Source organism: Cyclopterus lumpus, chromosome 14 (genome assembly GCF_009769545.1).
Source record: "Cyclopterus lumpus isolate fCycLum1 chromosome 14, fCycLum1.pri, whole genome shotgun sequence".
In the NCBI taxonomy this organism is placed as follows: domain Eukaryota; kingdom Metazoa; phylum Chordata; class Actinopteri; order Perciformes; family Cyclopteridae; genus Cyclopterus; species Cyclopterus lumpus.
In genome coordinates, this window is record NC_046979.1 from 16,808,153 (window position 1) to 16,825,319 (window position 17,167).

Sequence of the window (17,167 nt, forward strand, 5' to 3'; positions counted from 1 at the left end):
ATTGGCCAATGTGACCTCTGTGAAACGTAGCGAGGGCTTCTCTAATACAATACTAGACAGCATTAGTGCATCTGAGTCAGAGTAAATAGAAAACAAATCCACACACAGCGAACTCAGTTAGTGCATTCACTGAGGGATCCCGGATCAGTCTCGGTCATGCCGGGCTCCTGGGTTATTATCACACCGAGCATCACCTTCCACTGGCGGCATCAGTCACTGTCCGGCCTGTAACGGTACTTCATCACCAGGCTTTCCACCTTCTTCTGCTTCTTCTTGGAATCCTTCTTGCTCGACGGCCCCCGACCTGCAGGCTCCTGCTCGTCATCATCAGACGGTTGTTTCTGGGCCCTTTTGACACTTCTGGAGCTGCGGTAGGAGATGGTCGAGTCGGAGGAGGAGGAAGAGGAGGAAGAGGACGACGACTTTGAGGAGGAAGAGGAGTCCTCGGACTCACTTCGCTTCTTCTTAGATTTCTTCTTGGACTTCTTGGCCTTCTTCCCCCTTGAGCTCTTTCTGCTGTGACGGTCGTCTGAGGAGGAGGAGTCGGACAGCGAGAGTTTGCTTTTCTTATCTTTCCGACTGCGGGAGCTGCTGGTGCTCAGGGTGCTGGACAGCCGGTGGGCGTAGTCCAGAGCAGAGCCGGATGCGGAGCGAGGCAGGCTAGATGTGCTGCAGCCGAGTCCATCGTCCTCTCCCCTCTTCCTACCGTCCTGGCTTCCTGGCCCCTTCTTCTCATCCTCTTCCTCTCCACTCGACTCGTCGAGTTTGCTGCGCTTGAACTTAATGGGCTTGAAGCTCAGCACCTCATTGATGGCAGCTTCCAAGTCGGGGTCCAAGTAGTTGCGGTGGGTCACCGTCTTGATGTCCGATGAGTCTGGCAGATTCCCGTCGGAGGAGCGCGGTTGGGCCGGGGTGGAGAAGCTGCGACTGATGGAGCGTGGACTGAAAGATGAAGTCCTGCCTTCGGTGAAAGCCGCACTGCGGCCACCATCGTCGCCATCATCGTCCACACGCAGGCCGAACTCGCTGAGGCCACAGCTGCGGGCGACGGACAGGCGCGAGCCGCTGCGTCGGTCGTCTTTCCAGGAGCTGCTGCGGTGCAGCGATCGCGGGCTGGAGCGGCTCACGCTGCTGATAGTCGACTTATTGTCATCCTCCATGTCCAGCATGGACCTTCTGGTGGACAGCCTGCTAGGAGCCACCGAGGACACCACCGAGTCCTTATCAAATTCAGGGCTGCTGCGGGAGGTCCAGCGGGACTCCAGGCCCTTCCTGGCTCTGCTGGTGGCTTCAGAATAGGCCAGGGAGATGACGGAGCCTTTGTCGTCAAAGTCTTCCTGCGCTTGGCTCTTCATCCAATCCTCCTGGAGTCCTCCAGACTTGGACTTGGCTTTGCGCATGGAGGCCTGGTCTAGTGCGTCAGGCTGTTCTTTGAGAGTGCTGAACAGGGAGCTGTCATCGCCTGTCCCCCCTATGGAGTCTTTGAGGTTGGAGCGCTTCCTGTAGCTTAAGGAGCTCATGACAGACACTGATCTGTTCTGCTCTACATCTCTCCCGTCTTTACCTCCATCATTCATCTTCTCCTTACCGTCTTTCACCTCCTTGGTATCGGCATTTGCTGAATATCTAAAAGGTTATGTAATAAATTGACACCAGAGACAACCAACGGAAGACAAAAAGAAGAAAAAAATCAGATCACCGCATACTTTATGAAATTGTAAATAGTTGCCATCAACATGTGGCCGACGTTTTGGTACCTTGACAGAATATTATTACATTTGTCATTTTCATTTTGTCCTTGGGACCAGAGTATATTGCTGTTATGTACAGTATACACTGCAGAAAGTGAGGCAATCTCCCAGTGAGGAGATCTATCTAACTGTGGCAGGGGCGTCATTAAGCAGCTGTGCCAACTGGCCACGGGCGACTTCAATAAATTTGACAGCAGCCACTTCCCCGTTCCGCCTCCTGTCATTAGACAGATTACAAGGGAGAGAGAGACGACACCTAATCACATGATATACCCATCCTTCTGTTGCAAATGGCCCACGGTAATCCTGGGCCTTGTTTTTTTAAGGCCGGGCTACATTTATCACTGCGTCACCACGGGGATGTACATGGTTATCTGTCGTGAGGCACAAGGATGTGGGCACTGACCTGGTGCTCTTCAGACTACCCTCATCTGACAGGGTCTTGGTGGAGCTTTTGTTCTTCGAGAGCCAAGACTTAACGCCGTCCACGCGGTCCTCCACCTCGGAATCAGTTTCTGTCTCATCCCCACTGCGGAGAGACAGAATCAGCTCGATGTTTGACTCCAACACAGCAAAAATATTCATCTTAACAAGTCTTTTTATTTTACTTTAATACCTTCTTGACAATATTCAAATATATTGCCTCAAGTTGCCTAGTGCAACAATTCAGTATCAATTTAGGCAGATTTGTGTCACAATAAATTGTACAAAATGACTTGTTGTGATGTGAATAGTCTATGCAGTCTAACGGCACAGTAATTACACATGCAAAAGTGAAGGTTAGTTTTCACACATCACAAGCTTTTTACTAGTAATTTTAGTCGTATTCCTTCTTGTATCGTATTAAAACGGTCAGTACGATGCAAGACAATCATGATGATAACAATCAAGATGGGTTTTTTCCCGACAGAACGTTCTGCAGACGCAGACGAGGGATCTAAGCTAAATGTAGATGGAGCTGTTGGAGACATAATTAACTTGTTTGGCTGGTTCTGGGTTACAAGCATCTGTGTGGCATGTCACCTGCTCCAGGTGATTGTTATTGGAGCGGAGCTACGAGACGGCCCCGTGGGCCCTCCACTTGACATAGCAATCAATATACAGACACCTGTGGATCCCGATGAAAAAGCTCGGCAGATCCCACCTGGATACGGTCAGGCCTCATTCATTTCAAATCCAGGGTGAATTTTCTAAATGATGCGTTCTATTGTCCGAGGTGGTTAATGTGACAGGATGTGGTGAGGAAGAGGAGAGTGGCGTGACCTCTAAGTCAATACTGCGGTCATGGTCGACATGTTATTCTCCATTTGTTTGAGGACACTCACTCTGCTCAGTTCTGGATACACCGTCGTCCTTGACTACATCACAGAGACAGTTCACAGAGACAGGTGTACAATTTGCACAGAGATGCATTTGTTCAGAAGGCCTAAACCACATTATGACATTTTCCATTGTTTAGTTTGTGGATTCAGAGCAGGACAACGAAGTGTATATCAAAACACACCGAAGATGATGACAGGGCTTCTGGAGAGGCGCTGCCATTTTCAATCCCAGATCTTATAACTCGGACAAGCTTATCTATCTGAGCCTCGGGACATGTTGCAAAAGAAAAAGGAGCAGACTAAATATTCAAAGGGCTGTGAGATGACAGCCAGACTGCAGAGCTCTCTCATTTGTCCACATATCCATCTATGTAGGTCTCCCAGTGAACAGCATAGCATTTCCTTTGTCACCAAGCTTTGTGTCACACATTCAGTCATGTTTCCTCAGAGAACAAAGTGTCCTCTCTGCTCCCTTCTTCTTTTTTGGTGGTCTTCCTAAAAGCTACTCTTTTTTTTCTTCTTTTTTCTAACACAATAGAGGCGGTGGCGAGGACAGTGGCGCTTGAGTCGTAAAGAAGCAGCAGATTCTTGGACAGAATGGTATTCAGGCCTTCAAGTTTTCTAAGAGCATTAAGACATTTAACTTTCTTATCATCAAACTTAAGACCCCACTTTCTGGTGGGCAGGGTAATGGGGATTCCAGAGAGACTAAACCACCTGATCATATTCTATAAGAAAACCTGAGTGGGAAAGTATCTCCAAGTGGCAGCAAGCAAAGAGTCCAAGTGTAGCTATTACGTGATAAACACCCGCCACAACCAGATAATCGGTTCATTAATACTCGAAAGTTGATGACACCTGCTGCCAATTTGTCATCTCTGTGATACTGTGACTTCTTTTAATGTGATATATCACACGAGAAAACACTGAAATCAGCCCCAAAGCAAAATCATCTCCCTCTCCCCCACACACACACAAAATAAAAAGGTGGCTTGCAATTGAGTGCTGTGCAAATGGTGTCACAAACGATTTGTCCGTGGCTCCACACTCCTAGCTAACCAGTCCTGAGGCTCGCAGATACAAACAAGCCCCAGGAATTTAGAAGTGAACATTGATAGCTTGTGACAATTGGCCTGCACTGGTTGTAAATCTTTGTCACAAATACTTACACTCAGCATCAAATCTCGTATGGCTCGGTTCTATCGGTTTAGCACTTGTGGTCCCAACACCATGTTTTTAAAGTGTCTCCCCAACCTTAGCCAATTATATATGGATAGAAAAAAAGAGCGTAATGCATGAATTTATTTTAATAAAGTTGTGTGCACACAGGGTGATGTAATTCATCTCGTATTCAAAGAGAATTTGCACGAAAGAGAACAAAACGCACTGATTAAATCCTAGTTCTCACTGCATTGTCCTATATTAGATGTAACGCCTGCTGCAGCCTGTACGGTGGACTGAAATGATCTCCCCCTACAACAAAAATAATCCAGCTATTGTAACTTTTTTTTAAGCAAAGAGTACAAAAACTTATTGAATAGTAATGTAAATCATCTGGAAAATCCACTTCATATTTATAAGAAGAAGAATTAAAAAAAATCACCTCCTCCATTATTGTTCACCCATGCTGCTAATGCAATGATGTCGAAGAAGGGGGAAAAAAGGCAATTAAATAACACGGAAATGTGTCGCTCCTTTCCTCGAGTTGCACAAAATGAAAAACAAAGCGTTGACACACACACAGGTTGTCTAATGAAAAACGGATGAAAAAAAATAAAAAATAGAAACCGGCATATAAAGAGTGCAATGCCATGTCTCTGTGAAGAAGCAATCAGAGGTTAAAGCGGGAAATTATGGGCAGGTTTATCCGCCAAAAACTGAAGACTACATCTCTTCACTCCGCTCTGATGAAGGTTTAAATGATGTAACATGCCACAAAGATTCCTTTCACTGCATAAAAACTGAAAGAAAATGGAAGTCAGTCAGTCAAAAGAACTTAATTAGCGTTCACAATCAATGACTACGTGTCTCACAAGGAAGACAAGGTGAACATTTGTATTTCAAGTTAAATGTTTCACAGCACTATGACATTAGATTGAATTAGTGGAGTATCTGAATGCCTGCATGGAAATCTACAGCCAAGTCTTTGGGTGTAATCTATTCCGTGGCGCACTGTGCCATGATCACTGTCTCGCAACACTTGCTGACTGTGCAGCCGCGGACAGACAGCCGGTCTGCAATCATTTTACAGTCACGAGCATCGCTCACACTGTCAGTTTCAGGTCTTCCGGAGCACATGTACGTTTCTCCCACCACGGCGAGTTTGTGCCCAGGGCACAAGACGGATCATCTCTTCACGACAGACTTTGACAATGTACAGAATGTCTTTTGTGAAAAGGTTCCCTCTATATATTTGCAAATGCCCGTATTCCAGCAAACACCGTTTGGCTGAGTCAGCCCACCTGTGCTTCGTTGGCCACCTGCTTGCATGCGGTGGTTCAGTCCAATTAGAGTGGGGCCAGGAGGAGGAGATGAGTGAGCCATTTCTTCAATTAGACTTTTCTTTTTTCTACTCTCCTCCAGTGCCAGGCAGCCACAAACAACAACAAAAAACATTTATGTAGAACTACTACCAATCATCTGTTTGGTTAAATCCTTCAGAAGCACAGAGTATGTCTAAACTGGTCCAAATGCATAATTCTTCTTTGATTTGGATTTCGGGCTGTACTGTCATGATTTTTACAGACAAATCTCAGTCCAATAATAATCTCTTATCTGTGAACTGAAAGAAACGGCATGGAATAACTGTAGAGAAGTAGAACAAATGAGGTAATTAAATCAATTCATCCTAATTTTATGTGTTCACATAGTCCTTTGATTTCACATGGACGTATCATGAAATGAAAATAATGTACAGTGCACAAACTCTGTGAGATGTGTGCTTGTCACACATGCTTTGGAAAACCCACCTTGGAGCAGAAGACGGGTTACAATCCAAACAAATGCGTGATGAAGGTGTATGAATAAAAAAACTATTCATAGAGACAATGATGCAGTATCACCGCAGGTCTGTAACACTGTGTTGTTTTAAATATTTTCCACAGCCCTGGCGGAGAGGACAGGGACGGTGTCGTTTAGTTTGCCATTCTGCAACGTGCTCTGTGTGCCGTCAGATTCTTTAAACACATTTTGAAGGTAGAAAAACAAGCCTTGAAATCTCCAACGAGGCCGTCACTGTACAGACACCTGCGGACTCTTGGCACAAAATAAAATGAAACTAAATGAAACAGTGGGGCCATTCTTCAAGCGTAGCTTTTATCTGAGATGTATACCACAGACACAGCTTTCCATTCTATTTAAAGGGACTTCTCCTCGCGGTGTTGCTGTGAACAACACAAACGGAGAGGAACACTGCATTATTCTCTCTTGTAGTTGAACACGGGGGAGAAGAGAACGACCACAACGTGCAAACAACCATTATCACAGAAACAAAGGATGCATTTTTTCCATTCTCACGTTTTGTTTTTTCTTTTCTGATATTTTGTCACCATGTCTTGCAAACTGCCAGAAGTGTGGAAAACACCATAGGGGGAACAAAGAGGGGAAAAAGAGAAGGTGAGATACACAAACAACAGTGCAAAAAAGACGCCCAGCTGAGATAACAGCAAATAAATAGTTTTACACTTACACACACACATGAAATAAACTATCCATTGTAAAGCAGTGACTCTAAACCTTGCGCTGTTGCCGGCCTCCTTCTCAGAGCTGACGTGTGTAATGTCTATCTTTTCTTTTTCTTGAGGTCTGTATTACTGCAGTCAGTGTTTACCTTCGTGGGCTCAGAGCTAGCGTAACCCTCAACCTCTCTGCAAAGAGGGATGGAGTAACCAAACAGGGAAAACCTCCGCCGAGACAAAAGATCAGAAGCAGGGAGCCGAGTGAAACCGAGTGAGATGTATTTGGAGAACAGACAAAGTGTAGTATGACTCAGAGTACTAAAGAGGTGAGACAGGAACTGGTGTAGGAAGATGTGGCAGATAGAGAAGGAACAGATATACAAGTTGTGATTGACAGGCTATTCCAAGAATTACAATATAAATAGGAGTTCACATTTTATAAGTTTCTTGCAGCAAGATGACTTACGCTGGTTCTCAACTGTAGCTACAGCACCGTATCCCCTGATGTATACCAAACACACATTACAGATCTACTGAAGCAAAGGCAATTGTGTCGTCCTCTCTAGAGGGCTAAATCTGGGCCGTACCTGTTGATTACGTCGTCATTGTCATCACTCTCCATCTCGTCCTCGATGGCCGCCTGCAGGTCACCTATCCTCTTAAAGGCCAGCTTAAGGTCCACCTGTAAGCTCTGATTCGCCGCCTCTAAGCTCTCGATGTCCATGTCCTGGTGAATGGATCACAGCACAGAAGGAACACGGTTACTTCCTCGAGCGTGAGCGCCGCTGAATGGTATCATGTGTGCCAGCACCCGGCAGCCTTACCAGCTCGTGCTTCTTCCGGCTGGCCTCGGCCTCCCTCTTGGACAGCTCTCCCATTTCTTCTTTCATGTCCCTTATCTGCCTCTGCATTCGCTTATTCTGCTCCTTCTCCCTGTTTTCCGCCGCAATGCGTTGGTTTTTCTCCTCTGTCAACTTTTCCAGGTTCTCCTTCAGACGACCCACCAGACTCTGGGGAGGATTCCAGGTGAACTGAGTAAGCTTGTTCGTACAAGTGAACAAAGGATCTCATTTGTTCTGGATTTACTATACATTTAAATGTTATGTCCTAGCTTAGCATATTTGGTCTCAACCCCCATCCTATAAGCATGTGTAACATACAAGGACTATCGAATAAAGGATAGCAACAATATTAACTTATTTCTTCTCTAAACATAATTAGTTGTGTCATTTTTGTCATCTGGAAAGGGACAATTATTATTATTTTGATTAAGTAATTTTAAGAACTAAACATTTGTGTTATATTTATGGTGAATCCAACCAGGGTCATTTTGGCACCAACATAAAATAAGGTAAAACCCACAATCATTCAAACACTGTCATGTCCAGGAAACTGTCATGTTAAATTAATCAGTTTCGTGTCTTGTATCCATGTTGTCTCGTGATTTCCTGTTTTATTGTGAAAGTCAACTCTCCTCTTGTTTCAGGCAACTTGTTCCTTCCCCTGTGTGTTTCTCCTCTGGTCTGATTGTCTGCCTCGCTCCTGATTGTTTCCACGCGTCCCGACTCAAGCTCCCCGTGCTCCCCATGTCCCGACTCAAGCTCCCCGTGCTCCCCATGTCCCGACTCAAGCTCCCCGTGCTCTCCGTGTCCCGACTCAAGCTCCCCGTGCTCCCCATGTCCCGACTCAAGCTCCCCGTGCTCCCCATGTCCCGACTCAAGCTCCCCGTGCTCCCCATGTCTCGACTCAAGCTCCACGTGCTCCCCGTGTCCCGACTCAAGCTCCCCGTGCTCCCCATGTCCCGACTCAAGCTCCACGTGCTCCCGTGTCCCGCCCCCCGGACTGCTTCTGCCATGCCCTAGGTCCCGCCTCTGGCTCCCCTCCACCCACCCTAGGTCCCGTCTCCGGCTCCCTTCCACCCACCCTAGGGAACTGTCATGATGGGAAGTCTAGAATCTGTCCCTTGAGAAGGTGACAGGAGAAACTGTCATGTTAAATTAATCAGTCTTGTGTCCATGCTGTCTCGTGATTTCCTGTTTTATTGTGAAAGTCAACTCTCCTCTTGTTTCAGGCAATTAGATCCTTCCCCTGTGTGTTTCTCCTCTTGTCTGATTGTCTGTCTCGCTCCTGATTGTTTCCACCTGTGCCCTTACTCTGTGTATATATTGTCTGCATCTCCCTTTGTCCTGTGCCAGTTCGTCTTGTCTTTTGTGCCAGAGAACCAGCCATTTTCATGGAATTCATCAGTCACCAGGTCACGATTTTATGTTACTTTGTTCATGTAGATTTTCTGTTTGTATGTTTCCAGTTAATACAGCTGTGGAAGGGATCATATCTCCATTTTTAAATCATCTCTAGCTGTTGATTATTACAACAAAGATATCAAACCCGCATTTCTAGGTTCACAAAGCGTGCCTTTGTCTCACCTCCAAGCGTTTGATCTGTGTCCTCTCGAACTCAAGCTTGGTCTCCAGCTCACGGATCTTGGCCTCCTGACGGCACACAAGAGACTTTTCCACCATGGACTGTTCTTGGAAATCCAGCTGGCTCTGCAGCGAATGAAGCTAGAGGAGACAAACACACACACGTAAACACACACACACACACACACGTAAACACACACAAGCACTCCCTAGGGACTAGAGCTGACACACCTCCCTCTTTTCCACTTCCTCTTAAGTAAGAACTTGGGAATACTTTGCATACCGGAGCTATGTGTATGTGTTAAAACTAAATTAATGTTTACTTTTTCAACCTTTTTTTATTTTTTTTTGTTGCACAAATTTAATCCATCCTGGTACATGTAAATAAGGTGCATTCAGCCTGAATAATGAGCTCTAGATAAGCCCCCTCAATCTTACCACAAATGGTCAATAGAAGAGCTCGGGGTTCAGGGCTGAGTAGCACCGAGTCACAGTAATTTCACAGGCTTTGGGAAAGAGCACAGCTTCATGCAAAGCACGTTTGTTCCATCTAAATCGTTTTCTCATGACTGATAAAAGGGGAAAAGATACGTCACAACAAAACCGGCCCAAAAGGCAGTACCTAATGGGGGACTTTGCATCTGAGATACAGAGGATTTGGAGTTTCTCTTTTGATATTACTAAAGACGCTAGATCCCCCTCCTACTGGGGCTGAGATAACCACTTCAAGGTCAGATGCTTTAGATGGCTATCGCCACCTTCTCTGACAGATTTTTAACAATGCCTTACAGCCTGCTGTGTGTCTCTAATGTAGCCAAAAGTATTCTGATGGGTGGGCTTTGCATAGAACTAAGTGGACCAAAGCTTTGGCATGCGAATAGCTTAATCTAATAGAAGCGAGGTCTGCTGTTAGTGGGTGGCAAGAGCTCAATTCTGTCCTTTAGTGGAATTATATTTAAACCCATTCTGTTCCAAGGCAGGTGGTTTGGATTGTTTAATAACTGCATGTCAACACTTCAAGGAAGACGCCCTCTCAGAGTCCAGTCACTCTGAGTCTGAGTGTGTCTAATGTGCAAACAGAGTTCTAGATTGACATATTCAAGGTCAATTCTGCTTTCATAGTCAACAAAGAAAATGAGCATTCATTAATGCGTAACAAACATGACATGTTAGAGGTTATTCTCAACACTGTTATTATAAAAGCACAATTATTATAAAAGCACTGTTATCCACATAGGTGCAATCAGGTGCATTAACCTTTACCACATGAATACACATTCATGCCGAGCCTCAATCATTTAGCTGACGACTCGAGCCCAGAATACAGCGACTACACCAATCGGCCCAGAAACGTGCTAAATCAGAGTATGACCACCATGCTATTGAAATACTTAGCTTTTAAAGAGTGAGCTGTAAGCCAGTTGTGCAGTATGCTAAAGAACATGCCGTTTAGCAGCTTTAATGTTTGCCAAAAGGCCGCGTCAGCATGCTAACCGTTGCATGTCAGCGGGGAATGTTGCAGGCTCACTATTTGACCTGATGATGGTGCTGGATGAGGAATTAATTAATCTCTTGACACCGTTACATGTCATGGCAATCCAACTAGTTAGTTGGTTCAGAAACATTTCACTCTGAACCATGAATGTCAACCGTAACCCCGGAGTCGTGCGGTTAGCCTGCAGGTGGGGTCTCGCATGCTAATACCGCAGATTCTGACTGTTAATACATATGTAAAGCACATAACTACAGCCTTTACTCATGCCGGAGCTAAAGTGCTTTAGAGGACGGTGCAGAAAGCGCCGTTTCAAAAACATAGAAGATGGACTCGTCATTGTACTAGGAATGACGCACAAAAACACACACAAATGAATGTCTCAGGGCCACTCGTCTCTTCACGGTGGTGGTTGAGTGTGCAAGGCAGCGAGGAAATACAAAAGTCATAGGGCAGCAGTTTGACATTTTCCTGTACGACTCTGTGTGCATCTGTTGTGAGATACTGTTTTTATGTTTTTCCATTGTATCAGAGTACAGTAACATGGCGTTGCTGTTTTTTTCTGTCAAATTCTTTAATCACCAATAGTTAAGACATCCAACGATGTTCTCTATTGCCACCGTGGCCACCAAAAACACCAGTGATGAGAGATATCGCTGAGACAAGCTGCTGCACCGAGTTGATGGAGAATCGTAGAAAGAAACCAGAATGGGTGCTTTCATTTTATCTAATTGGTTAAACTATGGAGACAATCTGCCGGGTTTATGTACATTACTCTTCCTTTAAGTATGAGTACCTAGAGGCAAACAAGAACACTTTCTTTCCTTGACACTAAATCTTTGTTGACTCCTACTATTTAAATGCAAATTGCCAAGCCATTTTTGAGAAGAAAGCTGCCACAGAAACAGAGTGGTTCTTTTTGTTGTTTTTGTCACAATAATCAGAGTGTTGAAGCAGCGGGTGGGTTCCTGGCAGGCAGCTGGAGTGCTTTTGAATACTTCCTTGTACCTTTTCCTGGATTTCCTGCTTCTCCTTTGTGGCCTCTTCCAGCTGGGCCTGCAGGTCACTGATCTGGCCCAAGTCCCTGGCAGACTAGTACACACACACACACACACACACACACACACACACACACACACACACACAATGTTAATAGTCATAGAATTTGATATTTGTGTGTGAGAGAGAGGAGGTTTGTGTCAATGTATGTAAAAAAAAAATGTAAAAGATTGTTTTTAATGTAAATGGATAATGAATGTTACACTTCTGTGCCAAATATCATTTGTCATGTGATCCGCTGCAGAACAGCTTGCATCGCGCTGACTGCAGAGCGCACACTGTGTTTGGAGGGGAACATGTCCTCCAAAACTCAAAGCCACTCTACTTAAACATGCAGGAAAGAACAGAATGTTAATGTCGAAGTTAAAGACGGTTCAGCACAACTTCTCAAACTAGGGGAATTATGTTGTTTTTGTCTGCTTTTGGTTGGAGCATTGATAACAAAAGGAATTCAGATTGTCAAGGCTCTCAAACTGCTCACTGAGGTGTTAGGCATATTGGGTTACCTGGGCAACTGCAGCTTTGTGTTTCTTCATCAGCTCATTCATGTCCTCCTGATCCTCCTCCATACGAGACTGCAGGTCATTCTTCTCTCTCTGCAGACGGCTGACCTGCTCATCTAACTGCAGGACAAAATCAGGAGGAGGAAACGCGCACATTTTAGTCTAGAACGACAAGGCTTATTCATGAGCTATTGAATATGATAAATGGTCATTAGCTGGCCAGGCAGCGGAAATCCTGAAATCTCAGCTGATGGGAGTGAAACGCAATCTGGACGGGCGCTCTGGCTGAGGGATGAGACCAATTGGAGATAATCAATTGGCTCATTTAGGCAGGGAAAAGTGCAGCCAGTGCAGCATATTGCTGATGTCCTGTTTAGAGTTCATCCTCTGTGTTCGGGGGTTCGACTCAGACCCTCAATATGCATTCTCTAATCCGAGACATTTACAAGACCTTTCCTTGCCATAAATGCAGCAATTAACAAGCAAAGCACCGGCACACAGCACTCTGTGTGTGCCGTCCCCAGAGACACAAACATCCTGAGTCTACGAGTCTGACATGCAGGCAGTACTCTCATGAGATAGCCATTAATGAGCAGATGGAGAGAGGAAAAAAAACAAAAATACATTTGACAAAGCTTATTTATCCATTAGAGTAAAAACGTTGAAATCAGATATAAGCCAAAGGGCATTTATTATTTGAATATTCCACCATGGATTTATGATGTGCGCATATTAATGTTTACTGCATTTTGAAAGATTGTGAGGCAAAGGCCTCCATTAATTAAACATCGTTGGTTGTTTTGCTCATCAGAAGAAGGGTATAGAAAAATGAACATAAACTGTTTATTCTTTTTCAGTCAGGAAAAAAATCGGTTTCCGCATTGCAAGATGAAAAAGGGTGGGTCTATTTCATTACATTAAATATGTTAAAATATACATACTATTGATTATTCACACAAAAACAAAACAAAAAAGCACATGCAGAACTAATTAACCTACCTAAGTGAATAATTGCAGTTCCACTCTACAGATGTGAAAACTCACCGACATCTTAGCTTTGACCACATCCTCCATTTGGATATGCAAGTCCTCTATTTCAAGCTCCATGCTCTTTCGAGCCTTCACTGCTGCCGCTGAAGTGAACTCTGACTCCTCCAGCTGTGAGAAACAGCAGGAAGGAAAAGGTACCCGCAAGGAGGTGAGGGACAAACATTAGAAGGCCAAGATCAAGGACCTATCCCGGATATTGCAGAGGAATGAGGATTTATCAACCTGAGCGTAATTATACCCTGAGACCAGACCAATTTCAAAAAGTGTGTGCGTTTTTGTTTTTTTCCATCAGTATGAGACACAGTAAAGTGTTCAACAGGATGACATACTTGATTTTTAAGCTGGGCGATCTCCCTCTTGCTGGGGGCGTTACTTTTCAGGTGGTCCAGCATTATCTGCGCATCAGCCAGAAGGACTTTGGTTCTCTTCAGGTCTTTCTTCAGCCTCTTCTCTGTCTCCACATCCCTTTGGCTCACCTGAATCACAAAACACACCTTTGTAGCCAGTAGTGTTACGAACTCTCTGTTTTTCTATCCGCTCTCTAAGTCCCGCGGCACCTCTCCAGACTCCAAAGCAGTTTTCTTTCCCATCAAAAAACACAAGTAACGCACAGTAAATCGTGCACACTTTTCCGCGTCGACAGAGACCAGAGGCGGAGTGATGGAGGTACCTGGTCCTGGGCGCTCAGCAGTTTGGACTCCAGCTCTCGTCTCTCACGCAACACTTTCTGCTTGTCTTCATACTCCTCCTCCAGCTGCACCTCCATCTGTTTCAGCTGCAAGACACAGGAACGGTGTGTCAGGATGCACAAACAGATGATCAGAGATAAACAAAGTTAGACAGAACACACCATCAACCATCCTGTTCGACATGGCTGCTTTCGCACATCAAAAAGTGCTGCTTTAGTGCCTTGGCCAGGCCTGATCAATTGTCAGTTCAAGGCAGAGATCCTATGTGCCAAAGAATGTATACTCATGTGTAAGAGTGAGAATCACCTTCTTACTGCAGGAATGCCTGATCTCCTCCACCTCTTCATCCTTACTCTCAATATCTTTAGAGTGGGTCTGCCGCTGCCTCTCCATCTCCATCTCAAGCCGCAGCTTAGCCTGACGGGGAAACACACATACAACAGAAAAGAAGAAACAAAAGAATACGAAATAAATGAAAAAGAACAACATTAAATTTGTACCATCTGTCACAGATGAGAGGCTCTAATTTAATGATTTCTTAAACAAACACGTTGGTACTTTTGAAGACAGTTGTTTTTTTGTTGATTTGTTGGGACATAGAGAATGAGAGAATTACAGGATTTCACCATACTGCATCGCCCTCTACCTGCTCCAGCATCTGGATGCTTCCAGCCTGTTCGTCCAGCTCCTCCTCCTGGTCTTTCACCTTGGCCTCAAGGTCACGAAGTTGCTTCTTGACCTTGGCCAGCGAGGCTTCATCCTTCGACTCCTGGGAAGAGAGATCCTGTAGCTCTGCCTCCAGCTGCTGCACCTTCATATTTGCGGCGCACAATTCAATGTCCTTGTCCTGCAGGCGGAAGACATACAGTAAAACGCACATCTGGACCAGCCCAGTTATATCAAATAGAGAGCGGAGAGTCCAGACATGTAGTCCCTGAGAGAGGACATCGTGGCTTACCTGCAACTGCTGGCGGAGGTTAAACATCTCACCAGTCATTAAGTCTTTCTCTCGAGCCAGTTTCTCCCTCTGACTCCTTTCTCTTTGTACCTCAGCCTGAGCCTGGTTCTGCTCCAGGTCAAATCTGGAACACACACGCATGAATGTACCTCTGAGACTAGAAATCCAAAGGGCTGGAAAGTCGAGCATAATAGTAAACTGTATATCTGTAATTACACAAAGTGCCAATTGGGCAGCAACCTCTGGTTCTAAAAAATGACGCCAATGGTTAAGTAGCTTAAACATGCATTTGTTCTAGCTGCCAACAGGGGGCGTCTCTTCTGGCTGTAAAAAGTAAGTCTGATTGTGTAAAAGGTCATGAGAAAATGGTCCTACTTCTCACTTGTTTTGTAAGCTCGGTAGACGTTGTAAACATGCGTTTATGGTCTCAATCGCTAGTTCAAAGGCTTCTTTAATACAACACAATGTTCATTTAGTAAATAGTGGTCCCATTGAGAGTAAAATAGACGATAAGGCAGGGTATGCTTTAGGGCGTGGCTACCTTGTGACTGACAAGGCGTTACCACGCCGTTGTCCGGTCTAGGAGTTAAACGTGTTTTCATCTTCGAACTTCTTCAGTTCATGAAAGTTAATTGTAACATTTTGGTTGCCTCAAAATGTCTAATTCAGCGTTCGGTTGACGTGTCACTTCTGGTTGCAAAAATGCAAAACTCGAGGCTTCAAAATGGCAGTCTACAAACCAATCGGTGACTACGTCCTCTTCTAATATACAGTCTACGGTGCCAATTCGCAGATGACTACAGGAGATGTAGTAAAACTGGGACATCAAGTCATTTGTCATCATAAATTGTCACTCAATATCTAACCCATTTTGAGGCTATCTTGTATAAAGAGCCCAACAACAGTTCAGCGCTACCTCTATTTCAGGCTCAACTGTCCCTTTCCGTTAGCAATCAATTTACAATTGGCTTGTAATAATGTGAAAATGTTTTCTTCAGTTGTCTGGGACAGAAACACTTATGGTTAGTGAACTTAACAGCTAAGTGTTTCATGCTGTCAGCTCGTTGTAATTCCCTGTTTTTCTCTCTGAAGCGTAGCTGAAAATAATTTCCCCCACAGAGCATCTTCAATTAGCCACAGGGGAGAGATCACATTCTGCCACAGCGGTAGCTTCTCAAGTGCTTAAAGTCTGAGTCATTTTCTCAGCTAATGCAATTCCACAGATTACAGAACATCTCAGTCAAATTAAAGAAAATGTTAGTGTTCTGCCCGGTGGGTCAGCGTGTCTGCGCCTGGCCTTTCTAGGAGAAAAGAGCAATACATTGTCTGTAATTTGTGTTTATGAAAGAAAGAGAAAAGTAGAAAGACAGACAGACAGACAGACAGACAGACAAAGAAACTGCTACTGACTTCCTCTGTTTCTTCTCCAGATCATGGTTGCGACTCTGCAGGCCCTCCAGGTGAAGCTTGGTGTCCTGCAGCTCTGCCGTCAGTTTCTGGCACTTCTTCTTCAGCTGCTGCACAGAGCGCTGCACATCCTCATTATCTGTCTGCAAATCAGCCAGCTGCAGTACACACACACACACACACACACACACAAACCCATGAAAAAAAGCACACAACATTTATTCACAACATTATTCTTAAAAGATAGTTAAATGCATATTACATTTATATAACTGGCAAGAAGTGCGTGGTAGCCAAACATTATAACAAACTTAATTTGTTTAAGGATTTAGGATTTTAAACAGAATTTCTTGCCCTTCTCTCGAGATGTCTTTTGCTCTGCTGCTCTGTGTCCAACTTCTCATCAAACTCCTGATGGAGTTTTTTTTTGGTGAACTCCATTTCACGAATGGCTCGGTTGTATTTTATCCGCCACTCGCCTCCTGGGGGGAAGACATGCAATTCATAAAATGTCCGTGTGACATTTGGGTGTCTCCAGCCTTTGATGCAGGTCTAGCAGGGTATACAGATGAAAAAAGCTCAAAAGCTCAGTGATGATGGATGCTGTGGATTATGGAGTACACTGCACTGGCTGTGATGGTTATCAGATTTCCAGAAAATAAATAATATAATATAATCTTGAAGAAAAATAAAACGACTTTCAACAAATCCCGACCTTTTAAGGTCTATAAATTCGACAGGAAACTACAAAGCAGCCTCTGCGTTTCAGCTCTAATCTTGGATAAACCTGGGGTAAGAATTCAGATCACGCCACAATGGTAGTTAGAGTAGGACAT

General features: G+C 44.6%; 1 protein-coding gene across 1 annotated transcript in view; it reads right to left on the minus strand.

Moving 5' to 3' along the window:
- Positions 1–209: 209 nt before the first annotated feature.
- Positions 210–17,167, minus strand: part of LOC117742574 (unconventional myosin-XVIIIa-like) — a 46,154-nt gene continuing 29,196 nt past the window's right edge. Inside the window, exons 31-46 of the mRNA XM_034550078.1 lie at positions 16,686–16,813; positions 16,335–16,489; positions 14,925–15,048; positions 14,613–14,813; positions 14,273–14,383; positions 13,948–14,052; positions 13,607–13,753; positions 13,272–13,385; positions 12,231–12,347; positions 11,674–11,757; positions 9,177–9,314; positions 7,575–7,760; positions 7,338–7,477; positions 6,590–6,634; positions 2,158–2,280; positions 210–1,626 (exon numbers count right to left, since the gene is read on the minus strand). Of these exons, the coding sequence (XP_034405969.1) occupies positions 210–1,626; positions 2,158–2,280; positions 6,590–6,634; positions 7,338–7,477; positions 7,575–7,760; positions 9,177–9,314; positions 11,674–11,757; positions 12,231–12,347; positions 13,272–13,385; positions 13,607–13,753; positions 13,948–14,052; positions 14,273–14,383; positions 14,613–14,813; positions 14,925–15,048; positions 16,335–16,489; positions 16,686–16,813 (3,335 nt within the window). The remainder of the gene's footprint in view (positions 1,627–2,157; positions 2,281–6,589; positions 6,635–7,337; positions 7,478–7,574; positions 7,761–9,176; positions 9,315–11,673; positions 11,758–12,230; positions 12,348–13,271; positions 13,386–13,606; positions 13,754–13,947; positions 14,053–14,272; positions 14,384–14,612; positions 14,814–14,924; positions 15,049–16,334; positions 16,490–16,685; positions 16,814–17,167) is intronic.